Here is a 10,926-nt window from a genome sequence, read left to right as displayed (position 1 = left end):
TCTCAACCTTATCAATAGGTTAATATATATTTATATCATGTAACATGAATCTGATTTAAAATAATGAATGTCTTTAAATATAATTATAAGAAAAAATCTTTTCTTTGAGTTTAACATAGAATACAGTTGAGGTTTCCCTACCTTTGGATAATATTGGCCCCTTTATACTTACCAAATAATTTTCCTTTTAAATATTCGGTAACTAATGGCACAAGTCAAGTACAGTATACTTTTAATCAAGTATGGAAATATTTGCTTACATACTTCATTCTTATTTATCTCATGCCCTTTTCCCGACATACTGCCCTCCACATACAACATGTAAAGTATGTGTGACAGGTGACACTCAGCTCCTTGTCAGGTCATCTAGGAGGTGGACAGATTAAAATTAATGTTGTAATGACATAGTGCTCAGGTCATTGCATCACTAGCAAAGGTTAATTTTGCATATTTATTAATACATTATTTAATATTGGCACCAACAACTTTTTTTAACCAACAACTCTTTGTGTATTATTGTCTAAAATGTTTATAAAAGGACATCATATTTTAAATTATTCAATTTTTAAACCAATCTGTAATGAGAGTCTTAAATTAGCTGAATAAACCTCAAGGTTTTTAAATATCAAACTAAAGTAAATATGTAGTATGGCCTTATGGTAAAATATCACAGTGTTAATGATTAAACAAGACCTAAACCAGGGACCTATCCTTCATTACTGTAGTCATACTGAATAGTGACTGTATACAATGAGAAACTGTCTACATCCTATGAATACTATTAATGACAGATTTTTTAAAATAAATGGCAAGAATACAAACAGCTAATGTTAGTAAAATGCATTAGTGTTCAGACTCTTAATTCAAAATCAATGGACAGAAAAAGGAAGAGATTTAGGCAATTTTAGTGGAAATGAGGAAAGATCACTGGACTTACTCTATATAACGAATACCTACCACAGGCAAAAAATAAAAAATAAATAAAATGGCAATTAAGTTGATTGCAGTACTTTAATGTTTTAAAGTAAACTTATTAAAAATACAGATTTAAAAAAATCTTACATTCTTGACAGATATAGCATCACCTGCCTTTCTAAAAACAGTATGGGTAAACACAATTGCAGAAATGTATGTTAATCAGTGGTACAACATTATGGTTTTAAAAATCCTGACACACTCCTATTATCTGCTGCTTTGAAGTCAGATTATGGCCTGGAATTTATGTCAGGCTGGATCCAAAGTGGCATATTGGGACCCAGGCCAGGATCAGTAAACTGTGCCTATTTTGGCAAAACTTCTCCAGCCAAGAAAGGATAAATAACAAAGAAAAAAACCCATCCAATTATATGAGAGACCAAGAAAGGAAAGAAAATCAGTTTTGTAAAGAACACTTTTTCTTCTTTTTACAAGCTTCTTTATTTACTCCGGATAGTTAACATAACAGTGTTCAATAGTGAAGTAAGTGGATTTTACACTCACTATTACTGTATGGGTAGAAAGAGCCACATGCATTTTTGTTTTATAAGTCATCTCTGATCACTGCAATATGGCACATGAGAACAGAAATTCAGAGGCACAAAGTTAATATATACATTTAACATTGTCAAGGATTCAAAAGATAAATGCAATCATATAGCAAAAAAATCAGATTGACATTTTGACCTTTCCCAAGGATGTGAAGAATCTTTTCGCATATCAGAAATCTCTATAGCAAAGATTCCTATGAGAGAGAAGAAAATTTGTGCAGATTAACATTTTTAATTCCACGATTTCACCATGTATAAAATTAAACTCTAACATTACTTTGGCAATACTTATGATTTTTCTCCCAGCTTCTGTGAAGAAAAACAGATACAATGTGTTTTTTTGCTCAGTTTTTATAAACTGTAATACATCCATATCTTGGAATCATATCAATATTAAAAAGGAAATCAACTATTATTAAATACAACTTGAATGGATCTCATGGGCATTGTGTTAAATAAAAAAGTCAATCTCAAGAAGTTAGATAGTGTTTGTGATTCTATTTATATAACATTCTCAAAATGACAATTATAGAGGAGAAGAAGAAATTAATATTTTCTTGGGGGGACTGTATGTGTGTGCTTTGACTAACTATAAAGTGGTATCATGAGAGAGTGAGTTCCTTGGTGCTGATGGAACAATTAGGTGTCTTGATTGTGGCGGTGAAATATGGGTCGTGTATAAAAAAACACACACTATAAATACACATAAATGAAAACATGGAAAAACAAGTGAAAACTGAATATGAGTTAAAATTAACTGTATTTTACCAATGTTAATTTCCTGGTTTATAAGATATTACCTTGTAAGCTGGGGGAAGGATATGGGGAACTCCCTTTTTAACTATTTTTCTAACTCCAGGTAAGACTATAATTCTTTCCAAGTAAAAAATAATAAAACAAAACTGGTAGATCCCTACAGTAGAATACTTTTCAGTGGGTAAAAGGAATATTCAACAAGATCTGATGCATACAACAACTTGAAAAAATCTGAAATATATTATGTTGGGTGAAATTTAGCCACTAGAGGCTACATATGATGATTCCATTTTTATGTCATCTGGAAAAGGCAAAACTATAGGGACAAGAAACAGACCAGGTACACTCTTAAAGAGCCAATACACAAAATCTTGTTCACAGCTACACACCCTGAGCACCGAGAGAGGGAGGGTAAAGCAGACTAGAGTCCCATGAGGACAGACTGGGGTTTGTGGCTCTGGGGAGAGAGCTGAAAAGACAGCCACCAGGATCTCTGTGCTGAGTCCCTTTTCCACACTGTAGATGCCATCCTTCCTCAGGGGAGGACTCCTCTCCCTATGGCATCAGCCTGGGTGAATACAATAGCCCCATCCTCTGGATTTCCTGCTGAGGAGCATCTTTCTGGGCCAGGGTGCAGATGTATGAGCTGACTCAGGGACTGAGTTGTGTGGCTTTGTGGCGGGTCCATTCCCCCCACTTTCCCATGAAACTGACCAGTGCCTCCTCTCACAGCAGAAACATTAGCCCCACACTCTAGGCTCCAGGTGCTCCTACCCCCATGACTCCAGGCAGCTCCCCCCTGCCAAGGAGGTCTGGGTAGGATCTAGGACAGACTGTGTTGTGTGTCGCACTAGGACAGGGTCATTTTTTTCCCTTGCATGCCAAACTGGTGCAGAGCCCTTCCTTTAACAGCCAAATCTTGGTGTGTTTGGACCTGATAAAATCTACTATCCTCATGCTGATGGCTCCCTGAGACACCACCCCACCACAAAAGTCTATGGGTACTTGGCAGGGAATATCTAGGTTTAGTATAACCTGGGGCATTTGCCGAGCGGCCTCAGTCCCAGCATTGGCATGAGTTTTGACCTACATCAATATGGTGAGCACCACTCATCCCCACCGAGAGGCTCTTTTAGTGACTGAACCTAACAGGCAGCTGGCAGGTGAAGGCTGGCAGAGATGGATCTCTGGGCCCTTTATGCCATTTGCTGACCTGCCCCCGGGCTCAGTAGTGGTGGAAGCCAGACGTGGTGCACATACTGATCCATCTCACACACACCAAGGCCCAGCAGAGTTAGCCACAAACTGGATTGCTTTGTAGCTCTAAAAAGGTTGCCCAAGGCAGGTCACAGGCAGTGTCTGACATTGACCAGGGTACCTCCCAAAAGGCACCAGAATAGACATACCCAGTGGACAACTTCAGATAACATCAAAGCAGGATACAATTAGCTTAACAAGTATCATAACCAAAGGCAGATCTCAGTAGGCATCAGATCCTGCTGGTTCACATGGTCAGCACCTGCACAGCAGCTTGTACACTGGGGTCAAGATGAATATTCATAGTCATCAAACTTGAAGATAAAACACACACACAAATAGGACCATAGCAAACTCAACACTCAATTATGACAAAAGAGCTCACATAACATACACAAGAGATATTACTGGAGTACCCGGCTCACGTGATCAAGGAGACTGTGCCATTAAGTTCCACAGGACACCATCCTACCAAGATTGGGAGACATAGCAAATCTACCTAATACACAGAAACAAACACAAAGAGGCAGACAAAAATGGGGAGATAAAAAGACAAACTAAATGAAAGAACAAGAGAAATGCCCAGAAAAAGAACTAAATTAAATGGAAACAAGCATTGTACCAGATGAAGAGTTCAAAAAAATGGTTATAAGGATGTTCATGGAACTTAGTGATAACTTAAAAAAGAGATAGCTAGCATTAAAACAACAACAACAACAAAACATAGAAACCATAAAAAAGAACCAGTTGCAAAAGAACAATTTGATATCTGAAATTAAAAATACACTGGAAAGAATAAACCATAGATTGGATAAAGCTGAAAAGCAAATCAGCAATTTAGAAGACAAGGTAGCAGAATATACTCAATTAAAGGAGCAAAAACATTTTTTTGATATAAGGACAGTTTAAGAAATATTTGGAACAACATTCAGCTTCTCAACATTCGCAATATACAGAGAAGAGCAAAAGCAGTTTCAAAAACCTATTTGAAGAAAAAATGGCTGAAAATTTTCCTAAGCTGATGAAAAAAAAAATACATACAAGTACAAGAAGCACAGAAAGTACCACACAAAGTCAACCCAGAGAGGCCCACACCAAGACACATAATAATTTAGATAGCAAAGTTTAAAGACAAAGAAATAATCTGAAAACCAGCAAGAGAAAGACAGTTAGTTACCTACAAGGGAACTCTTATAAGACTGTCAGCTCATTTCTCAACAAAAATTTCAGGCCAGTAGGGATTGGCACAAAATATTCAAAATAATGACAAGCTAGGACCTTCAACCAAGACTACTTTACCCAGTAAGGCTGTCATTTAAAATTGATGTAGAAATAACGAGCTTCCCAGACAAGAAAAAGCTAACGTAGTTCATTACCACTATACTAGCATTATAATAAACTAGAGGCCCGGTGCACAAAATTCGTGCAATTGGGGGGGGGAGGGTCCCTGAGCCCAACCTGCATCCTCTCACAGTCTGGGACCCCTCAGGGATGTCTGATTGACAGCTTAGGCCTACTCCCCGGGGGGAATGGGCCTAAGCCGTCAGTCGGACATCCTTAGTGTTGCCACAGAGGCAGGAGAGGCTCCTGCCACCACTGCTGTGCTTGACAGCCGTGAGCCCAGCTTCTGGTGCTCACCACCAGTTGAGCATCTGCCCCCTGGTGGTCAGTGCACGTCATAGCGACTGGTCGTTCTGCCATTCGGTCAACTTGCATATTAGCCTTTTATTATATAGGATGTTAAAGGATCTTCATGAAGAAGAAGCAGAAGGAGCAGAAGAAGGAGGAGAAGAGGCACATAATAATAAAGAATAAAATCATAATAAATTTGTACCTTACAATAATCACTTCAGATGAAAATGGCTTAAATGCTTCAATCAAAAGACATTGGGTGGCTGAAGAAATAAAAAAAAATCCATATATATGCTGTCTACAAGATACCTCAGAATGAAAGGTACACAGAAAGCAAAAGTAAAAGAATGAACAAAGATTTGTCATGCAAATAAAAAAGGGGGGGAAACTTGGAGTAGCAATACTTATATCTGACAAAATAGACTTTAAAACAAAGGCTATAATAAGAGACAAAGGAGGACAATATAATGGTAAAGACGATATAACCCTGTAAACACTTATGAACCCAACATAGAAGCACCTAAATATATAAAGAAAATCTTGAGGGACATAAAGGGAGCAATCGACAATAATATGGTCATAGTAGGGGATTTTAATACCCTAATTACATCAAGAGATACATCTTCCAGACAGAAAATCAACATGGAAACAGTGACCTTCAATGACATAATAGATGGAGTAGATTTCATTGATATCATCAGAGCATTTCACCATAAAGCAGCAGAATATACATTCTTATCAAGGGCACATGGAACATTTTCTAGGACAGACCAAACAAGTCTCAAAACAAGTCTCAATAAATTTAAGAAGATTAAAATCATATAAAGAAAATTCTCTGACTATAATGGTATGAAACTAGAAATCAATCACCAACTGCCCCCCCCCCCGCCCTCCCTCCTCTGCCCAAATCTGAATAGCACGCAGAGACACAGAGGCAAAATAACGAATGGGTTAAAATGAAATCAAGGATGATTTCTTAAGATACCTTGAAATAAAAGAAAATGAAAATCAACAACCCAAAATCTATGGGACATAGCAAAAGCAGTCTTAAGAGGAAATTGCACATTACAAGCCTATCTCAAGAAATAAGAAACATCTCAAATAATCTAACTTTACACTTAAATAAACTTGAAAAATAACAACAAACAAAGCTTAAAGTTAGTAAAAAGAAAGGAATAAAGATTAAAATAGAAATTTTAAAAATAGAGTCATATAAAGGAACTCAAAAGATCAATGAAACTAGAGCTGCTTCTTTGAAATAATAAGCAATATTGACAAATCTTTAACCAGACTCATCAAGAAAAAAAGAGAGAGTACCCAAATAAATAAATTCAAAAATGAAAGAGGAGAATTAACAACTGACACCAAAGAAATATAAAAAAAGTGTAAGAAAACATAGACAACTATATGCCAACAAATTGGACAATCTGGATGAAGTGGATCTATTCCTAAAAACATACAATCTTCAAAAACTGAATCAGGAAGAATCAGAAAATCAGAATTGACTGGTTACACTTGATGCAACTGCAGCAGTAATAAAGAATTAAAAAAAAAAAAAACCTCCCATCAAACAGAAGTTTTGAACAGGAGGGCTTCATAGGTGAATTTTACAAAACATTCAAAAAAGAATTAATACCTATACCTCATAAACTATTCTAAGAAATTCAAGAGGAGGGAAGACTCACCAGCTCATTTTACGAGGCCAGCATTATCCTAATTCCAAAACTAGATAAAGATATTTCAAAAGAAGAAAATTAAAGGCCAATATTCCTGGTGAACATAAATGCTAAAATCCTCAACAAAATAGCAAACCAGATCCAGTAATATATTAAAAATTAAAATACATTAAAAATATCATACACCATGGTCAAGTGGGATTTATTCCAGGGATACAAGGTTGGTACTATATCCACATCAATAAACATGGTACACAACATTTTTAAAAATGGGTAAAAAACACATGATCATACCAATACATGCAGAAAAAGCATTTGATAAAATCTAGTACCCATTTATGATAAAACCTCTTAGCAAAGTAGGAATAGAGGGATCATACCTCATAATAAAGGCCACATATGACAATCCCACAGCCAGCATTATGCAATGGGCAAAAACTAAAAGCATTTCCCTAAAGGTCAAGATAGAGATGTCTGCTTTCACCACTCTCATTCAACATGGTATTGGAAGTCCTAGCAACAGCAATCAGACAAGAAAAAAATAAAAAGCATCCAAATTGGAAATTAAAACTACCACTCTTTACTGGTGACATAGTACGGTACATAGAGAACCCTTAAGATTCCACCAAAACACTACTAGAACTGATAAAGGAATTCAGTAAAATAGCAGGATACAAAATAAATATCCAGAAATCAGTTGCATTTTATACACCAATAATGAACTACCAGAAAGAGAAACTAAAACAAAAACAAAAACAAACAAACAAAAATACACACACAAACATAAATCCCATTTACTATTTCATCAAAAAATATGTATGTACATGTATAAAAATATGTATGTATCACCGATAAGGGTTTAATCTCTAAATTTACAGGGAACTCATATAACTTAACAAAAGAGAGATAAACAACCCAATCAAAAAATGGAAATGGACCTAAATAGATATTTTTCAAAAGAAGACAGAGGGAAGGCCAAGAGACATATGAAAATACGCTCAAAGTCACTAATCATCTGAGAGATGCAAATCAAAATGACAATGAGGTACCATCTCACACCTGTCAAAATGGCTATCATCAACAAATCAACAAATGACAAGTGCTGGCAAGGATGCGGAGAAAAAGGAACTCTCATGCTCTGCTGGTGGAAATGCAGACCGGTGCAGCTATTGTGGAGAACAGTATGGAGTTTCCTTAAAAAACTAAAAATGGAACTCCCATTTGACCTAGTGATCCCACTTCTAGGAATATATCTCAAGAAACTAGAAACACCAATCAGAAAGGATATATGCACCCCTATGTTCATAGTGGCACAATTCACCATAGCTAAGATTTGGAAACAGCTTAAGTGCCCATCAGCAGATGAGTAGATTAAAAGACCGTGGTACATCTACACAATGGAATACTACGCTGTGGTAAAAAGGAATTCTTACCATTTGCAACAGCATGGATGGAACTGGAGAGCATTATGTAAGCGAAATAAGCCAGTCAGAGAAAGATAAATATAACATGATCTCACTCATTTGTGGAATATAATGAACATCATAAACTGATGAATAAAAGCAGATCCAGAGACAGAGAAGCATTGATCAGACCATCAAACCTCAGAGGGAAGGTAGGGGAGGGTTGGAGTAAGGGGGAGAGATCAACCAAAGGACTTGTATGCATGCATATAAGCCTAACCAATGGACACTGACAACAGGGGGGTGAGGGCATGAGTGGGGGTGAGGGGGATAAGGACAAATATGTAATACCTTAATCAATAAAGAAATTTAAAAAAAGAAACCATCAACAAAATAAAAGGAGCCCACTGTATGGGAGAACATATTTTCCAATAATACATCTCATAAGGTCTTAAATTCCAAAATATATAAAGAACTTATATAACTCAAAACCAAGAAGACAACAACTCAATTAAAAAATGGGTGGTGTGGCTCAGAATTGAGTGTCAACCTATGAAACAGGAGGTCACAGTTCAATTCCCAGTTAGGGCACATGCCTGGGTTGTGGGCTCAACCACTTATGGGGGGTGTGCAGGGAGCAGCTGATCAATGATTTTCTCTAATAAATGATGTTTCTATTTCCCTTTCATTCTCCCTTCCTAAAATCAATAAAAACATTTTTTTTAATGGGCAAAGGGAGGATTCCTACATGGTGGCTGGCAGGACCGGAGTGGGGGAGAGTGTGAGTGAGTGAGTGAGTGAATGAGTGAGAGGGTAAGTGTGTGGATGTGCATGGGTATGTGCGTGTGTGTGTGAGGGACAATCCAATTGTGCCGGAGTCTCAGGGTGGGCTCTCCTGGCCAAAAAGCCCTTGCTACTGCCACAGGCACTCCCCTAGTGTGGTTCTGGCTTGGAAACCATGCCATCTTGAAGGGTTTATCAGGTTCTCCTGGGGAGGAGGCCTTACAAGATAGATCAGGTGAATCTAACTGATATTTACAGAACATTTCATCCCAACACAATAGAATATACATTCTTCTCAAGCACACAAGGAACATTCTCAAAGACAGACCACATTTGAGGGCACAAAACAAGTCTATACAATTAAAGAAAATTGATATAATATCAAGCATCCTCTCGAAAAACAATGGCAAGAAGTTAGAAATCAACTACAATAAAGAAACTCAAAAACACTCAATACATGGAGGCTAAATAGCATATTATTAAACAATGAATGGGTTACCAATGAGATCAAGCAAGAAATTACAAACTCCCTGGAAACAAATGAAAATAAACACACAACCACCCAAAACCTATGGGACATGGCAAAAGAAGTCCTGAGAGGGAAGTGCATAGCATGCATTTCCATAGCATTTATTTCAGGACTAGCTCAAGAAATAAGAAAAAGCACTAATAAACTATCTAACTCTACAACTAAATGAATTAGAAACATAGCAGCAAGAAAAGCCCAGAAGAAGTAGAAGGGAGGAAATAATAAAGATCAGAGTGGAAATAAATGATAGAGAGAGAGAGAAAAAAAAATAACAATACAACAATATAAAAGATCAATGAAACTAAGAGCTGGCTCTTTGAAAAAATAAACAAGACTGATGAATCCCTAGCCAGACTCATCAAGAAACAGAGAGAGAGGACCCAAATAAATAAAATCAGAAATTAAAGAGGTGATATAACATCAGATACCACAGAAATAGAAAGAATTGTAAGCAAATACTATGAATAACTTTATGCCAACAAACGGGACAACCTAAGCAAAATGGACAAATTCCTAGGAACCTATAATCTTCCAAAACTCAATTAGGTACAATCAGAAAACCTGAATAGGCCAATAACAACTGATAAAATTGAAGCAGTAATTTAAAAACTCCCAGCAAACAAAAATCCTGGACTGGATGTATTTATAGGAGAATTTTACCAAACATTCGAAGAAGAACTAACATCTATCCTCCTCAAGTTATTCCAAAAAAATTCATCAGGAAGGAATACTTCCAAGCTCTTTTTACAAAGCCAGCATTATCCTAATTCTAAAACCAGATAAAGACACTACAAAGAAAGAAAATTACAGGCCAATATCCCTGATGATATTGGACATACAATGGAGTAAAGACAGTCTCTTCAACAAATGGTGTTGGGAAAACTGGACAGACACATGCAAAAAGATGAAACTAGACTACCTTTATCTGAGAGGAGGATGAGGAGAAGGAGTAGGAGGAGGAGGAAGAGGAGGAGGAAGAAGAAGAAGAGGAAGAGAAAGAAGAGAAAAAATAAGAATAAAATGTCAACATACATGGCTATCAACAATTGAATCTAAAAATCAAATGCAAAATAAAGTGGAATCAGAAGCACAGGAGCATGGAGCAGACTGATAATCTCAGAGGAAAGCAGGGAGGGCAGAGTGGGAAGAGATTAACTAAAGATCTGGACACAGATAGTAGGGTGGTGAAGGCCTTGGGTGGGGCTGGAACCGGGTGGAGGGAGGTAATGGGGTTAAAAAAGGGGACATCTGTAATATTCTCAACAATAAAGATTAAACACACACACACACACACACACACACACACACACACACACAAAACACCCCAAGTGATGAAAAACAAGGACCTACAACCAATATTACTC

General features: G+C 36.9%; 1 protein-coding gene across 1 annotated transcript in view; it reads right to left on the bottom strand.

Annotated features, from left to right (window-relative positions):
• Positions 1–1,251: 1,251 nt before the first annotated feature.
• The window catches only part of LOC132213023 (testis-specific gene 10 protein-like), a 130,867-nt gene continuing 121,192 nt past the window's right edge, over positions 1,252–10,926 (bottom strand). Inside the window, exon 19 of the mRNA XM_059658991.1 lies at positions 1,252–1,720. Within this exon, the coding sequence (XP_059514974.1) occupies positions 1,696–1,720 (25 nt within the window). The 3' untranslated portion in view covers positions 1,252–1,695. The remainder of the gene's footprint in view (positions 1,721–10,926) is intronic.

The sequence above is a fragment of the Myotis daubentonii genome, chromosome 12 (genome assembly GCF_963259705.1).
Source record: "Myotis daubentonii chromosome 12, mMyoDau2.1, whole genome shotgun sequence".
NCBI classification, from domain to species: Eukaryota; Metazoa; Chordata; class Mammalia; order Chiroptera; family Vespertilionidae; genus Myotis; species Myotis daubentonii.
The sequence above is the reverse complement of the archived record's forward strand: the minus strand, read 5'-3'. Positions and strand labels throughout refer to the sequence as shown.